This window comes from Arachis hypogaea, chromosome 17 (genome assembly GCF_003086295.3).
Source record: "Arachis hypogaea cultivar Tifrunner chromosome 17, arahy.Tifrunner.gnm2.J5K5, whole genome shotgun sequence".
In the NCBI taxonomy this organism is placed as follows: domain Eukaryota; kingdom Viridiplantae; phylum Streptophyta; class Magnoliopsida; order Fabales; family Fabaceae; genus Arachis; species Arachis hypogaea.
Window position 1 is genome coordinate 5,612,644 of NC_092052.1, and position 17,833 is coordinate 5,630,476.

A 17,833-nucleotide genomic window follows, 5' to 3' on the forward strand; every position below is an offset into this window, starting at 1 on the left:
AAAAAGATTTTTTTTATCAAAATAATAGCGTCCAAACAAACACTCACACACAGATATTTTTCATATAAAAAATAATAGTTAATATTATGTTAAAATAATTTAGTCAAATATATTCAATTATTTTATAATTTTTAATTATTATTTTTATTTTTTACGTAAATAGTTCTTTTATTAGATAAAAATTTAATTGTAGTTGTCTTTATATGAATTTGATGATTGAAAACTGTTAGATAATTTGATATATTTAATTAAATTATAATCTAACAATTATCAATTATCAATTTTATATACAGATAACTATACATAAATTTTTACTATCTTATTATTATTAGGCAATTCTTTGAAGTTATTCTTTCGAAAATAAAGACTAAATTATCATCTGATGTGTATAACTGCATGATAAATTTAATTATGCAGTTAATAATCTATCACATCATTTTGATCAATCTTCTGGGAATGATTAGTGGTGCAAAAGACATATGTTTTAATGCAAATAGATAACTGTAGATGAGAGTAAACTGCAGCATTAGGTAGTATCTAAAAATTGCAATTTGCTTAGATTTTGTCTGGTTGCATACCAGTTGTTTGATAGTTTGCCTCAGAAAAACCATTTCATAAATCTCTTACACACACACAAACACAAATACACCCTTTGGACATAATCAAAAGCCAAACAAAACTCAAAAACAGTAATCAATTAAGCTACCAAGCTTGGTCTTCATCCTTTTTCACACTGCACAATAATTCAGATATTCTTATCTGCATAGATTGAAGTATATCCTCTCTCTCTCTCTCTCAACTTTTAACTACCTTGTATTATTCTGTCTGTCAACTTTTTCTGAATTTTTTAATTCTCTTTCTTCTCTCTTTCATGTCTATCCATCTATTTTATGAGCGTCAGGCTCTTGTGTATATATATATAGCATGCTGCCATGTGCAGCTTGTGTGGCACTTGAATTTTGTGGTTTTGATCTGGGTTTGCTTTGTTTTTTTCTGTTATCAGCACCCCTTTTGGCCATTTAATACTTCCTTGAAGGGTTTTTCAGTTCAATTTTCCAAAATTGCTGAAAAGTTCCTACCTTCCTTTAATTAATTTCAGGGTGAATTTCTGGGGATTTTTTTTTTGGTTTCCCAGTTTAGAGCTGAAATTAGTTCACTTTGAGCTGAAATTAAGAACTGAGTTGTTTTTTTTCTGTTGAAAAGCTCTGGATCTTTGTGATTTAAAGTGTCTTGCTTTTTAGGTGGGAGGTGGGGTCCTAAGTTCATATAAGTGCCCTTTTTCTCCAACTGATTTGTTTTCCTTGCTGAACCGAAGTCCTTTTTGGAGAACTTTTTTGGTTCTATATGGTGCTGGAAAGCTGATATCTGTGGTAATTTATGATCAATTTTGCATTTTTTTCCCTCCCCTTCTAATTGAGGTTCTTCAATTTTGATTCTCTTCTTTTGGGGATATTAATGGTTTTCTTACAAATCTAGACTGCAAAGTTAGTAGTTGCCAAGAGGGGGTTTTCCATATTCAAGCTGAATTCTGGTTGTAGGTTTATCATTTGCCGGAAGACAAACTTTGAGGTTATTTCTTATCCTAACAATTTCTCTGTTTTTCTCAATATGTGTAACTTAAAATCAAGCATCAATGAGTAAGTTTAAGAAGAATATTTCTGCTGTGCTGCATTTCTGGTCTCAATTAGATCTCTAGGAATGTTGCAGTCCTTGCACCATGCATGCCTTTGATAATTTGCATCTTTGGCTTTGTAAATATTGGTTAAGATCACAAGCAATAGTAACATGTCCTCAATACACATAACATTGAGTTTACTTTTGAGTTAGGAACTGAATTTTGATATGCATTTCAGGTAGGTTCCTTGTAAGTGAGCTGAAGTTCCATTCATCACAAAAGTTTCAAGGGGGCATAGAGGATGAGTCAGCCTAAGATTAAGCGTCGTATCGGTAAATATGAGGTTGGGAGGACCATTGGAGAGGGAACTTTTGCAAAGGTGAAATTTGCAAGGAACTCGGAGACTGGTGATCCTGTGGCTCTCAAGATTCTTGACAAGGAAAAAGTTCTCAAGCACAAGATGGCTGAACAGGTATTGTTTGGAGAATCATTCACTTTGTTGAATAAGTTGGCCTGTTCTCTTACATTTACCCTGCATATTTCTTACAATGTCTACCTTTTCATGAACAAAATTTTTGGTGAAAAAGGTTATAGACTTTGTAGGAAAAGCTTGCTTTAGACCCTCACATTAATGAGGTTAAGTCTCTTAGATGTTTGTAATGTGTTTTTGCAGATCAGGCGCGAGATAGCTACAATGAAGTTAATCCAGCATCCCAATGTTGTTCGACTATACGAGGTCTCTCTCAGAAACATACATGAGAATGATCTTGTCTTCTCTTTAAGTCTAGAATTTTCTAAAATGCACTGACATCAGGTGCTTCCATGCGAGCCAAAGTGGTTAATTTCCGCATCTACTATCTCAAAAGGAAACTACTTTTGCATGCATGGCAGCGCTTGATTTGACGATTATTTTTAGCGTCAGTGCATTGAAATCAAACTTTTCTTATTATACTTTAAGATTCTCAAAGTATCTTGGCAAATTATTTAATGCCATAGGGAGCTTTTGGAGATTCTCTATAAAAATGAACTATATACTTGTTCACTTGAAGTTTTAAAAAATGTTGGATCATATCATTACATGCATAGACTACACTTAAATAATTCTGATGCTGCTGCTTTCTATCCAAGACTAATTGAGATGGAATGAATAAAAATATCTCATTATTCAAAGTACTTCTTTACTTGTACTTTTTTATATTGTTCAATGGAAGGCTGAAAAAATGAGTCCATCTATGTATCCTTAAATATTGTTCTTCCCCACCATTTTTGTCTTCTCTTCCAACTTTCATATTGTGTTTGAGAGCATTAAGACTGCATAACCCTTTATGTCAGGAGTCCAATCCCCTCTAACATTGTGAAACTTTTTTGTTTGCAGGTCATGGGAAGTAAAACAAAAATATATATTGTTTTGGAGTTTGTGACTGGGGGAGAGCTCTTTGACAAAATTGTGAGTAAATAAATTATTCTTGCCTATCAAAGGCTTCATTTCATTTTCAATTGGTTCAAGAACTTTTTGAGAAAAGTAAAACATGGCAACTTTTTGGATCATATTTGTGGTTCATCAATGCTGTAGTGCTTATGATACTGGACTTAGTCCAAGTTATGATACTCTTTCTTTCCTTCAATGAGCATTGTTTTATCGGCATTGTTTCAGACAGGATTCCTTTGGATCTTAGCACCTAAGTTCCATATTTATATACGTTCTAATGGAATCTATTGCTGTGAAGGTAAACCATGGACGAATGAGTGAAAACGAAGCACGAAGATATTTCCAGCAGCTTATAAATGCTGTTGATTATTGCCATAGCAGGGGTGTCTTCCACAGAGACCTGAAGGTAAGGCCCTTTAGCCACACTTGAGGGACATAGAAAACAGTTTAATTGAGCTTGATATTATAAGAAAGTAACTCTGACATATAATTTTTGTATATATTTTTTAACTTCTTCCTGCAGCCTGAAAATCTGCTATTGGATACTCTTGGAAACCTTAAAGTTTCTGATTTTGGGTTGAGTGCACTCTCCCAACAAGTCAGGGTAAGAATGATTAATCGCCTTCTGAATTTTACTTTGTTGTTTATCTTTATTCATTACATTGATCTTGCTTTTGTTAGGTGAATTAGCTGATACAATTATTATCATGTAGAAACATTGTTTTTATATTTTTGGTTTTTTATTTTTATTCTTTTTAATATGTTGAAGGAAAATGTACTAATAATATTTAAATTATACGAGTGTGATTCTGTACTGACCGTTTTCTTCTAGTGGATATAATCATATAATGGTCAATAATTTCGGATTTAGTTCTTGCCAATGTTGTTTGCTGTTGTAATTCGGATCTAGTGATTCTGACAGATGATTAGATAAATGACTCAGTCATAGAATTTGATTTGTGTAGCTTTATGGATGTTTAAAGGATACCGAAGTTGACAATTTTTTGGTCTAGGCTCGGCTGTGCTTCACTCTAGGTATAACTACTTAGGACCTAAGACATGGTATAAATTTTTCTTTTTGAGTCAGACTCAGGAAGCTATTCCCATACTAGATTTAAGCTTTAGGAATATAAAGAATTGTAAACTCAGAAAAATTCTGCTATATTGTTCATAAAATTACACTAACCCTATACAAGTACATGAATACAAAAACTGGATTATTCACATTGGTAACTAAAAAGGCTACACTTCAATTAGTAAGGAATATATAGCCGTGAAAATCAATAATTTGATGATGTAACTATCTATTTTGAACATATTCTTGTAATGTAAACCTATATCTTTAAAAATGTTTGTTATGGCAGGATGATGGACTTCTTCACACTACATGCGGAACACCAAACTATGTTGCTCCAGAGGTACAGAGAAATGTCATGTCATGATAGTTAGTTTATTGCGAAAGATATGCTGAATTTCATGCATCAGAATAATCCTTATAACTATATGTTTGTCTTGCATAGGTCCTTGAAGATAGAGGCTATGATGGGGCAACCGCGGACTTGTGGTCGTGTGGTGTGATTCTCTTTGTGCTGGTTGCAGGTTACTTGCCTTTTGATGACCCAAATCTAATGAACCTGTATAAAAAAGTGAGCACTTTTTAACTGTATTTCACAATTATGTTCGTTTCTACTTTTATCCCCCTCCTCCTTATTACCTTCATTTCTTGATCGACAGATCTCGGCAGCTGAGTTTACTTGCCCGCCATGGCTTTCTTTCAGTGCAAGAAAATTGATCACTCGAATCTTGGATCCTAATCCTGAGACTGTAAGGATCAGCATTTTACTTTATGACTGCTTCTATATGTGTGAAATTTCACTTCTGTTCTCAAATTGGAACTCATTTTACTTGTGAAAGTTTTAACCTGCTATTCTGCCTTGGTTGTTTCCAATGATCACTTGTAACTAATCTTCATCAGCTTGATATAATGATTATTTAAGACATGCTAATGTACCTTTTAAAAGGGTGAGCCTTGGCGCATGCCGCACGGTAAGATTGCTACCTTCTGACCCGGAGTAAGGCTGCATACATCTATCCTTCCAGGTGGGAGCCTCGTGCACTAGGCCGCCCTTCTTTATGAACTTTCTAGAACACATTTATCTAATCCCTGCTCTGCAGAAACGACCGGTGAAAGGAAAAGAATAGGAGCTAATGATTAATCTTACATGTCTGTTTATGTATCAGTACTTGTTAAATTATGTCTGCACACCTAAGTTGCCCTATCTGTATTGCAGCGTATCACTGTTGCTGAGATTTTGGAGGATGAATGGTTTAAGAAAGATTATAAGCCTCCAGTTTTCGAGGAGAAAGGGGAAACCAACCTCGATGATGTCGAAGCTGTCTTCAAAGATTGTGAAGTATGTTGATGAACTAGAGATGCTTTTGTGATTGCTTTTGTGTATGTTCTGGAATGTATTTTGTCTCATAGAGGATTTTACCTTTTTCAGGAACACCATGTAACTGAGAAGAAGGAAGAACAACCAACACCCATGAATGCATTCGAGTTAATCTCCATGTCCAAAGGGTTGAACCTAGAAAACTTGTTTGATATAGAGCAGGTAGAGACTACTTTGCATGATTACTTGATTACCTTGTTTAGGAATTAAGAGGATTATTAGGAAGATGATTAGGAGGATATATCGATTACTCGAGATGAGATATATAATGTTGAAGTTACTTAGTATGCTCATTCCATTAGAGTAGTCCTGTGTTTGCTTTATTCTGATGTCAGTGATTGCAGGGATTTAAAAGAGAAACAAGATTCACATCAAAATCACCAGCTGATGAGATAATAAACAAGATTGAAGAAGCTGCAAAACCTCTTGGCTTTGATGTGCAAAAGAAAAATTACAAGGTAAGCCATAGTTGTGCAACATACTGTATTCATGCTCTAGCTCCTCTTATTTAATGGTAATTTTTGAAATTAACACACCATTATCACCTTCAGATGAGGCTTGAAAATGTTAAAGCTGGAAGGAAGGGAAACCTTAATGTTGCCACAGAGGTATAGTATAGTACAAGTACATGATCCTCAATTTATTTTGACTACTCAGATGAATATGTTTTTATGTGTAGATTATAGTTGAGAACTGTTAGATGACAATTCAGTTAAACATATCAAATCATCTAATAGTTCTTGCCTATGTCTTGGTATGGTGAATATGATAAGATCACAATTTTTGTTAAGATATATTGTGTTAAAAAGTGCTCATAATTGTAAAACAGATATTCCAAGTGGCACCTTCTCTTCACATGGTTGAGGTACGGAAAGCAAAGGGTGATACATTGGAGTTTCATAAGGTATCCTTCATTCTTCCCCTTTTCACTTAATAAATTTACATAATCATTTCTTACATTACTTCCTCCATTCCCTTTTATCGGTCGCTTAATCTTTTCATACAGACTAAACCAAGAATATACCAAAAAGTGACCGTGATAGATTATAGATAGAAGAAACTCGGCCTCCTTTTCACCATGTTACAAACTTACAATTCTATTTAGGTTTAATTATTCTGTTAGTCTTTATAGTTTTACCAAATTTGCAATTAGATCTTTATATATATTTTTTTCTTTTTAAGTGGATTTCTACACTGTTTCTAATTTTGTAATTATGTCATTTTCATGTCAAAAATATTAAAATTAACATAATATTTCTCCTAAAAAACATATGATCAAAGATCTAATTAAACTCTTAATTATAGATGTCTTCAATTGGAGGGGGAAAAAAGTATAAAGACCTAATTACAAATTTGATAAAACTATAAGAACTAACCGAGTAATTAAACTTTTTATTTACTCACTAAAGTAAGAATATACCAAAAAGTGCGAAAAGAAACTGATACTCTTTTTCACCATTGTGCAGTTCTATAAAAACCTGTCAACATGCTTGGACGACGTGGTTTGGAAAACAGAAGAGGATATGCAAAAGAAAGAAGCCAAGTGAAGTGATAGTGATGTCAATTATGAAATCTAAGTGTAATTTAATTGATGTCTAGCTATGATAATGATCTCTTCTTCTGTAGCTTCCACCATATTTAGCAATTTCTTGATTTGTTATTTTGCTTGCCCCACCGGCATAGCTTCTTTTCTTTCTTGTTAGGTTTGTTTTGGACAAATGTACTCACATCACATACATGTTACTGTTGCGTTTCCATGCTATTATTGTTGGAAAGCATGCATGCACAGTTTTTATGTAAGAATGTATCCACCTAGAGCTTGAGCTATATATGTTCATTGAACAAAAAAAAAAAAAAAAACAAAAATTATATAAGAAAATTGGTAGATTGTGTATATATATATATATGAAATATATCTAATCTTCCTCGTCACTTATCCTTTAACTCATGCTTGTGGCCGGGCCTGTGAAGGTGTCGTGGTTTGGGGTGTTGTATGGTATTGAGAGAGGAAAAAGAGAAAAGGAATTATTTTTACTAATAAATAATTACAAGTTTTTAAATAATATCTATTATATTTATTATATATAATGGTCATTAGAGAAGAGTGTGGTGTATAATTTTGTTTTCTAAAATATATTTTATCATGTATAATCCATTAACAATTTAAGCTACTAAATCGTTGTAGGTAACATTGTAACATGATAATGTACCCTATAGCTATTATTAAAAATTGAAGATTACAAATTTGTAACGAGCACTGATTTAGGATAATTTGTTGATTTTGCTTTTGATTTAGGATGTTTGAAACCCTCATGATTTTGCTTTCGATTATTCAAACTCTATAAAATTCACTTCATTCTTCTATTTAAATAAACTTTTCTAAATAAATTTGTCAAATCGAGGAATGAAGTGATCATTTGACAAACACACTAGCAGATGTATATGAATCTATGATGCATGGATACTAATACGGACACGGGATATACAGACACGCGAATTTAAAATTCACAACTAGAAAATGACTTAATACAGATAAATTTACAGACAGATTTGGTCTATATTATAGACGGATTTTTGGTTACCGACGGATTTTGTCCCTCTGTAAAAGGCTCGACGGAAATTATTTACCGACGGATTTTTACCAGTTACCGACGGATTTTCCTTCTGTAAATTCTCCATCCATTTCCTGAAGCCGACGAACTTTCTGACGGATTTTTCGTCGGTAATTTCAGACGAATTTTCCGACGGATTTTTCGTCTGTAAATTACAGACAAATTTTTCGACAGATTTTTCGTCTGTAATTTGAACCTTGAAAAATCATCTCACACTCTGATTACAAACAGAAAATTCGTCTGTAAATTCGTCAGTAAGCTAAAATAGAATTTTTTTTTATTTTTTCAATTACAAAATAAACTTGTTTTCATACAAAATAAATATAAATTTAATACAAATTAGATGTATTCGAATATTTATAATATTACAAAAAATAAACAAATTCATCGTATTATAAAATTAAAAGAAAATTATTATAAACAAACAAGTCAATATAATTCAAAACGTAAACAAAGTGTATTATCAACTATAATCCTCAGTATATTGTTCAACCATACTAAATTTTACATAATTTTACATATATTCCACCTAATCTGTTAATTGCAATTGCAATTGCTTCATGAGTTTCTCTTGAAATAGCTCCAAGAGACATCCCACCAGTGCAGAACCGATGCACAATAGCTAAAGCAGGTTCAACCTTCCCTACAGGTATTGGAGCACGATCACTTTTGAACTCAAGAAGTTCACGAAGAACCTGCAATAAAAAACAGAGATATCAAATAACATTTTGGGTAATAAAATGCAAGATAAAGGCAGAAACTAGGAATTTTATTAGCTTTTCATCAACAAAACGATTTAATAGCAAAAAATTCAAAGTAAGGTAAGTTTTTTTTACCCTCCAGATGTATCAACTACTTCCTGAAACAGAAATACAAAAAGTGTAAGAAAATAAAAGAATGCCAAAATTAATAGTTTCCCAGGAAACATATCCAGTATAGATAAACAGAATCAAAGGAGTGGCTGTTAGTGGTTAAAAAAAGCAAATGAAAAAACCAGAGTTTTACTTAGAAAAAATGCAGCGTGGAATGAATGAGGCAAGAAAGAAACCCTTGGGAAAAGAAATTGAACGAAAACAAGTAGTGACATACCAGGTGAGTAGGGTTGAGTTTGGATTTCAAACAAGATCCAACTTGTAGTTTTTTACACTTCAAGTTCAAAGAAACTCTAGCATTGACTCTGCAAGGACACAAGGACAGAGGCAGTAGGAATTGACTCTGCAAGGCAAATCAAGGAAATGCCATACTAAATGAAATAACAGTATGTTACATTTAAAGAAAAGCTACAGCCATCACAACAATTTGAGGGTTATATATAAAGAAGCATATACTATCGAGAAAGGAAAGGAAAGAATTGTAAAACTCAAAAAAAAAAAAAAAAAATCACCTACGAGACAAGCATGACCTTGCTGCTAGTAAAATACATTCTGTGTGCACAAGTACCTGAACTTTTACAATGCGGTTGCATATTCTCGAAAAATCTTTTCTTCCCTTCCATCCGCGGTATCTCTTTTGAATCTTTAAAGCTGTAGAATGTAGATAATCCTCAAAATGACCCATCTTCTGAACCTTGTTCAAAGAATCAGCAACTTGGTCAAGTGCATCTTCAGAAATATCATTGCTATTCTTGGCTAGTTGTCTTTGACAGAATGATCTTGCTCTAAAGGCTGCTTAGATTGAAGCAGCAGCAGCTGATTTTTGAAAAAGCTACTCATGTTGGATTCAATAGGTCCTGGCTCCTGAACCCAAACAACAAAAGTGAGTCAGTGAAGAAAAACAAAACACATTCTTGTAATGTAATGTATCGTAGAACAAAGGGATAAAAATGAAGGTAAAAGACATCACAGTCATTGTATCAAACATGTGGTGATCATTACCCCAAGTGGTGCCAATACAGAAGGCCTTCTCCTTCTGCACTTCCAAACACTCTTGCCAAATAAATAAATAAACAGGGAGTTTAGAAACGAATTAGAATTAGTATTCATAATTTCATCTGAATCAGAAGTGAAAGCGTGAATCAGCTGAGGTGTTCACCTTGTCGAGATCCTCACGAGAACGAGAGGTTCTCGTAGTTCTTGTACTGCTTCAATCGAGTCTCGCGGTACTTCCGTAGCTGTGCTTAAGCTTCACCCATGGAATCCGTTGTATATCTTTCCCATGGAGCTTCAGTACAGCCACACGCAGGAGGAGACAGAGACCGGCGACGCAGGAGGAAAAACAGAGCGTTACGGGTTTCAGCCATGGAGGAAAGAGCGACGTTTGAAGGCTTACGAGAGAGTGAGCACGACGGAGGCTTTGAGACGGAGGGAGTGTCGATGGAGGGAGCGGCGAAGCAGGGATTGGAAGCGCGACGAAGTTCTGGGATTAGGGTTGGAGACGCGACAAAGCTCTGGGGTTAGGGTTGGATGCGGCAGCGGTGGGAGCTCGTGCGACGCAAGGGACGACGGAGAGAGATCTGTGACGCCAGTGGCGGTGACAGCGGCGAAAGAAGATGGTGCGACGGAGAGAAGAAGCAACTCAGTGACGGAGAGAGGAACAAGCTCATTTGATATGGGTGGAGTGTAAATGGATCGAGAGAACAGGGATAAGTTTAGGGTTAACTCAATATTTCCGACAGAAAATTTTAAATTACAGGCGGATTTTCCGTCTGTAATAATTTAATAAAATGCAGTATTTTGTTTATTTAATTATAGACGGATTCTCTTTTCCGTCTGTAATTTATGCTAATTCATTTTTTTTGTTTTCTGACAAAAAATCCCTCTGAAATTCTGTCTGTATTTCCGTGGGATAAAATCCGTCGGAAATATCCGTCTGTAATAACTAGTTTTCTAGTAATGATTTTTATAAGACATAGAGATACGACATATATATAAATATAAAGTATTTTTTAGATAAATTGAAATGATAGTTTAGTATTTTATTGATAAAAAATATAAATTAATTTTTAATATTTTTTTAATTATATAAAGTATTTAAAGTATATTTTGTTTTAATAATTAATAATATATGCTATTTTTAAACTCATTTTAAGAATACATGTTAAAAATAAGATTGGACATGCTGACATGTGATAGTTTTAGGTGTGTCCAAAACGTGTTCGAAAATATTTTTTTTATTTTTTATTAAGATACGGTTGGATGCAGAAGATACGCGTATCAAATAAATATCAATGTATGTCATGTTGAAAATATATCGAAATAAGCCTCAATGTAGTCCCTGAAGTTGCACTCGAGCCTCATAGTAGTCCCTGAACTTAAAAGTTCCTCAGAGTCATCCCCGACCTTGCACTCCGGGACTCAAAGTTGTCCTTCCGGTAATTTCTGGACACCTGGCGCAACTGGAAAGCTTAGCTGGCAGCGTTGGTGACACGTGGGACTCACAACGACTAGCTGATGTGGCAGAGTAAACTCTTCCGACTCAATTTGGTCCCTCAGGTGAAGTTAAAACCCTAATCCCCAAATTTGAAGGCCACATTGTTCACTCTGCTCTCTTCTCGTCGGTGCTGTGTTCTTCTCTTCTCTCTCTCTGAAGCCCGATGGTTATGGCTAGCACGAGTAATGTAGCTGGGAGCTGGAACAACCCACGATCATTTGGAAGCATCATGAGGAGAATGAAAAGAAATAGAGAAGCTCGTTTGCCAGAATAGTGTGCCTGCGGGTCGAGACCGGTGCTGCGGTGGTCAGGGACGGATTCTAATCCAGGGAGACCGTTCCTGGGTTGCCTAAACTACAATGTAAGTATTATTATTGTTGATTGCTGTATTTATGGATATAAATTTTTCTGATTGAATTTTCTTTGATTTGCAGACTGTGGGTAAGAAATAGTGTGGATTATTTTTGTGGGTTGATAAAGTTTTGGAAGATGTCATGCCATGTGATGATAGAACAAGACATTCAGTTGATGATGAAGAATGGAAGATGAAGATGGCTTGGAAATTTGGTAAATTAGAAGCTAAAATTAGGGTTCTAAAAATGGGGAGAATTTTGATGTTTGTGTTCATGCTGCTGATTGTAATTGGTGTTCTTGTATTAAAGCTGGATAGACAGCAGGGTCAACTGTATCTAGAAAAAAACAAATGACATGCATGTTATATGCATTCCTTGTTCATGTACTTGTTCCTATCCTTTTGTTTGAAAGAAATAGAAATTAAAGTGTTTGATTATATGCATACTTCTGTTCCTGGACTTCTTTTCAATGAAATAGAAATGGACAGGATTTGAACTACTCTTAAGTCTGTAACAGAGGATAATATATAAACAAAAGGCTGAGAAAACTCAATTCAATAAAGTCATAATTCATAATTCATATTGGTAATGTTTGATTCAAAAAAGGCATTATAGAGCCAAAACACCAAGTATATCAAAGTTGTTGACATATTGACCTGATAAAATTCAAATACTAAAATCTCCAACACTGGGACAATGTTTTAGGCATTGTAAATAACATCAGCAAAATAGATACAAAAAAACAGCCTGCTTTCCCTAAACATAATCATCCTAATCTTCATTTTTTGTGTCTGGGTGCCTTGAATCCAGGGTTGGGCACAAACTTCATGAAATTTGCAAGCCTTGTAGCAGTTTCCTGTGTTGCACCTTGCATAGGGTTAGGTGGGGGATTCCTTGCTGTATGACTACTTCCTGGTGGGGTAGCAGCAGGTAGGGTGGTTACTGGTGGATTGCTACTTCCTGAAGGTGGTTTTTCACAATGCTTGGCTAACTTTCTTTTTAGAGGGACCTTTGGCGGCCTAACAGGTGAGGGTAGAACCTATCAGCCAAAAAATGTAACATAGTAAACTAGGTTAGGATGTGAGTATGATAAATTTATGATCATATAAGCTCGTGAACCTGTTGAGAGTCATCAGGTGCTTTCAAGGGTGGTTGACTTTGGTCAAGATTGATTTCGGTTGGGGCTTCTGGGACAGGGGCAGCAAAGTTGGCCTGACCTTCACCACCATTAGCAGCAGTGGGTGGTGCTGCAGCAGCCTCTTCGGCAGCAGCTCTCTTTGGACAGTTCATTCTGGTGTGTTATGCTTCGCCACAACAACAACATCAACCTTTTTTATATATTCTTTTCATCTTTGTCTTCAACTTCTTACTCCCACGTAGCTCCTCATCTGCATCTTTTCTTCTTTTTTTCTTAAGTGGTCCAGGCTTGTTTCTAAATTTTGGTGCTTGTGGTCTGTTATATGGTGACTTTTCCCATAGTGATTGACCTGGAATTGGATTGATATGGAAGATATATGTGTTATTATATGCTTCCATGGTCAACCACTGATGACAATAGTCCTCCGGTCTCTTACCAGCCCTTGCCAGTGCAACACATGCATGCACACATGGCATCCCTAAACAACATTCACATAACAACGAAGACAACAACAGTAAGCCTACAATAAAGGTTGATAATGATAATAAGACTAAAACAATGAATTTAAAAAACATTACCACTCAATTGCCAGAAACCACATGTGCAGAGCCTCTTTCCCAAGTCCACAACCATGTTGGTCGGCTAGCCATGTACTTCAAACTTCTCATAATCTGCGTCACCAGACCACATCAGGACCCAATTTTTTGATTCCTTCCGTATCTTTTTTAACCTGTTGCGCTGTATAGGATGTAGAACTCCAGTGTTCGAATTCAGCTTCACCTTGTTCCTAGCTATCAACCTCATATCATATATTCTGACTTCTTCCAAGAGTGTGATAATAGGCTTAGCTCTAGCATCTTTGATCCTGGAGTTGAAGACTTTACAGGCATTGTTGCAGATGTTATCTATTTTAGGTGCATTACTTAAGAATGTCCGACTCCAAGAGTCTCTAGGCCACTTGTTCAAATACTCCCAGGCTTCCTTATTAACCCTTTCAATCTTTTTTATGATATCAAGGAAGCCATCTTAGCTAGTACACCTTGCACAATCCCAAAGTAGCCTTCTAAGCTGGAGATCCTTCCATTGCTTATTGAAGTTCTTCCACAGGTGCCAAACACAAAATCTGTGATGGACATCTGGAAAAACCTCCTTAACTGCATTTATAAGGCCCTTTTCAAATACCAAAGAAGGGGTCAGATAGTTGTTTTCGGGCAGTAAAACTGTCCCTACACTTATATAAGTGACATCAAAATAGTTCTTAGACTTGTTCAAGTGACATCAAACTAGTCCCTAAACTTATGTAAGTGACATCAAACTAGTCCCTACACAGCACTGTTACAAAACATTATGCAGAACAGAATAAATGAGTAACAATAGATTGATAGAACATTATGCAGCATATAATCAGTCCAGGATTAATTCTGCATATATAGACAGTAGCCCAGTGTATTAACATCATATAGGTAACTACAATAGATAGATTGACACTAAATAACTTAGAACTCTTAAGTCACAACTACTGTATAAATAAGTCACAATTGATTAATTCAGCATATATAGACAGCAGCCCAGTGTATAATCATCATGTTGAAACACACCCAATAGGTAACTAATAAGTAACAACCAGTGACTTGTTATAACTAAGAACTATTAAGTCACAACCAGTGTATAAACATCATTTTAAGTCACAATAGATTAATTCAACATATATAATCAGCAGCCCAGTGTATAAACATCATTTTAAGTGACAACCTATAAATATTGCATACCTTCTGTATATCTGAGATAAAACACAGTTTGTTCTTCTTATAATCCCCCATGTCTTGATGAAGTAATTCCAAGAACCATCTCCAGTTTTCAGTGTTCTCAACAGGGACAATTGCATAGGCAATAACATATATATGGTTGTTTGCATCTTGGCCAATTGCAGACAATATCTGACCACCATGCCGGGTCTTCAGAAAAGCCCCATCCAAGCCTATGAGGGGTCTGCAACCAGCCAGAAATTCTTTTTACATCCCTCCAAACAAACATACATCTTCTCAAAAATTGGATCATCATCAGGGTTGGGCTGAGGTATAATCCCAACTGTGACAGTGGATCCTGGATTGCTCTTCAGCAGTGTCAGCCCATAATCCCTCACCATGCCATATTGGGCAACTGCATCACCGTACACAACAGATCTAGCATCTCCTAAGGCCCTGGTCAGTGAAGACTTGTTTAGTTCCAAATCACATTTAGCCTTAAAATATTGTGCAGCCTCGGAATGTCTCAGATTCGGATATTTTCTTAGCTTCTTCACCAATTTGCAGGCTAGCCACTTCCTATTAGCTAGTCTGTTTTTGGTCTCTCTTGCACAAGTGTGGTCATCCATGAATGTCTTGATCTGCTAGCAATTGTTCTCAGTATTATTAGAGGCATACATAAGCCAGCCACAGCTCTCATCCTTACACACAGCTCTCATCCTCACGTTATCGTTCTTCTTAAACCAAATCCTTCAACCCTCTTGTATGCAATACTCACGCACAGCCTCTTTAAACTCTATTTTTGTAGTGAAAGTCATTCCAACCTCTAGTCTAAGCTCTCCAAACCTCCCTCCTTCTCTAAATGCAGGGAATACGTCATCTGAATCAACTTCCTCTAACTCATCCTCAGAGTTTGGAGGAGTCTTCATTTCTTCCGAGTGCCATGAGTCTCCACCATCAGAATCATTATAAGCATCATCCTGCACATCATGATAAGGAGCAAATGATGATCCAAACTTAGGAATCGGTCCAAAAATGATTTCATCATCCTCAGAATCTGAGTCTGCACAAACAAGATCATCATCTTCAACCATAACAGACTTCTTTCCTTTTGTAAGTTTCTTCCCTGGCCTACTTCTCAATTTTACATTACTCTTTGCTGCTGACCTATCCAGAGGCAAGTCTTCTTCATTGGACACTTCATCACTACCAGGCCTATATGCTTCATCCTCTGCACTATCATCACTGTCATGGCTGTCTGAGGATCCCTCTGAACTAGACAAAGCAACAAAGGCTGTCTTGGGCTATTTTCCTTTACCAGTTGTTCTTGCAATATTTTCAGTAGCAGCAGCTCTTGTCAGTGGCCTCCTTCCACATGCTGTTGCTATTTTTACATTCTTACAGCCTCTCTTTGTTTTAGCCTTCTTGATTTCTTTTCCTTTGGACCAAGGATTCGGAATTGCAGTGGGTTGGGACATTTTTTTTTGTGGGATTTTGGGCTTGCTTTTACTGGGTTGGGCCATTATTTTTGGTGGTGGATTGGGCTTAGGTCCAAGACTTACAGTGGGTTGGAGGGAAATTTTTTCTGCTTTGTTTCGGTTACCAGCAGCCAATGAGGTAGGTGGCTCCTTTGGTTTTGTGGATTCAGTAGTATTATTTGGTTCAGAAGTTGGATTGCATGGTGTTGTGTTGGGAATTGGTTCAGCTGTGGCATTGGTAGTGGGTTTTGGGGTGGGGATAATGGTTGGTATCAGCATCAGCTCCTTGCCAGAAACCACTTGTTCTGCTTCCTCAATATACACAGGCTCAGATACTCAATGTTCATAGTACACATGAATAATCCCCTTGTTCTGCTGAGCCAGGTAACACATCTCCATCAGCTCCTTATCATCTACTATTGCTCTTAAACCAGTTTGCATAGGCCGATTAGGCACCAGCCACCAAGTTTGGCTAACCTTGTCATACCCAATTTTCTTGTGATAGTCTTGGACGAAGAATACATCCAGCGTGTCTGTATCAATGTCCGACAACTCACAAATCTCTCCACCGTTATAACACATACTCCCATCAGCCACTGTGATAAACGACCCTCCATGGTGAAATATAATGGTAATTAACGGATCACCCATCTGCCAATATTTAAAAAAAAATTCATTGATCACACTCATTGTTTGAAATCAGACATCACTGCTAGTAATAGATTGGAAATATGAAAGTATAGAATAATCAATTATTGTCCACTAATAAAAAATGAATAAACATTACTGATGTCACATCAAGAAATCAGATCCAGCTATGCAGAGAAAGTGTGAAATCAAGAACATTATTTTGGTTTAACTAAGGATAGCAGTTCTCTAGACATTAACTTCAATCTTCATGGATCAAACCATTCAAATTTACATACCCTTTCTCACAACTAATCCACTAGTCCAGACCAAATTCATCAAACAACTTGACTATTCCAATAGCTAAGTTAACTTCATTAGCAATTGCAAAACTTACTTTATATTATTCTAACATATGTATGCAAGAATCCATTATGATCACACATTCAGTTTAACTAAACAGCATTACATATTACATTCAGTTTAACTAAACCAACCCGATACAAAGAAAGGCAATTAGGTAAATCAGTCAAATTCAGAATCCATTATCAGAGTTACAAAAAATTTCAACTCCCAAAAGATCTTTACTTCTACTGTGATCATGCAAACTCTGTTTAACAAATTCATTGATCAGAGTCATTGTTCTGAAACACATTAACAGTTTGGAAACTTCTCCACTAAGAGCAGTAAACCCTAACACATAAAGAACACGTTTTCATATCATCAAAACACAAGAAACACTCCTACTCTACAATTTTCTTGGCCAAACCACTACGAAAGCCAGTAGTGATCAAACCCTAGCACAGAGAACAGAACAGAGGCGTTCATACCCACCAATTACAATCGAAAAAAACGGCATGAACTTTTGTGAATATTAGATTAACAACAATATAAAAAAACAGAGGAACCACATTTTTTTTTCATTTTTGGCTTACCTCTTTCAGAGAAACCAGGCTTCCCAACTTTGTGTATGAAGAAGAGGAAAACAGCGATGCTCCAGAGCCAAAGTCTTCC

At 35.9% G+C, this 17,833-nt stretch overlaps 1 protein-coding gene across 12 annotated transcripts; it reads left to right on the plus strand.

Moving 5' to 3' along the window:
• Positions 1-273: 273 nt before the first annotated feature.
• LOC112762532 (CBL-interacting serine/threonine-protein kinase 3) lies at positions 274-7,376 on the plus strand. Of its 12 annotated transcripts, XR_011875543.1 has the most exons (18): positions 428-773; positions 1,242-1,370; positions 1,477-1,569; positions 1,854-2,087; positions 2,289-2,351; positions 2,991-3,062; positions 3,343-3,450; positions 3,568-3,648; positions 4,409-4,462; positions 4,565-4,690; positions 4,779-4,868; positions 5,066-5,144; positions 5,336-5,458; positions 5,549-5,659; positions 5,842-5,955; positions 6,049-6,105; positions 6,327-6,401; positions 6,964-7,376. XR_011875543.1 is itself a non-coding variant. In XM_072223337.1 (17 exons), exons 4-17 carry the CDS (start codon positions 1,917-1,919, stop codon positions 7,042-7,044), a joined length of 1,326 nt encoding a protein of 441 aa, XP_072079438.1. In that variant the 5' UTR covers positions 324-773; positions 1,242-1,370; positions 1,477-1,569; positions 1,854-1,916; the 3' UTR covers positions 7,045-7,376. The 12 variants fall into 12 exon arrangements, 8 of the variants coding, with proteins under 8 accessions (XP_029150183.1, XP_072079441.1, XP_072079438.1 ...); XM_072223337.1 differs by lacking the exon at positions 5,066-5,144 and having other exon boundaries at positions 324-773; XR_011875544.1 differs by lacking the exon at positions 1,242-1,370 and having other exon boundaries at positions 472-773.
• Positions 7,377-17,833: the final 10,457 nt, after the last annotated feature.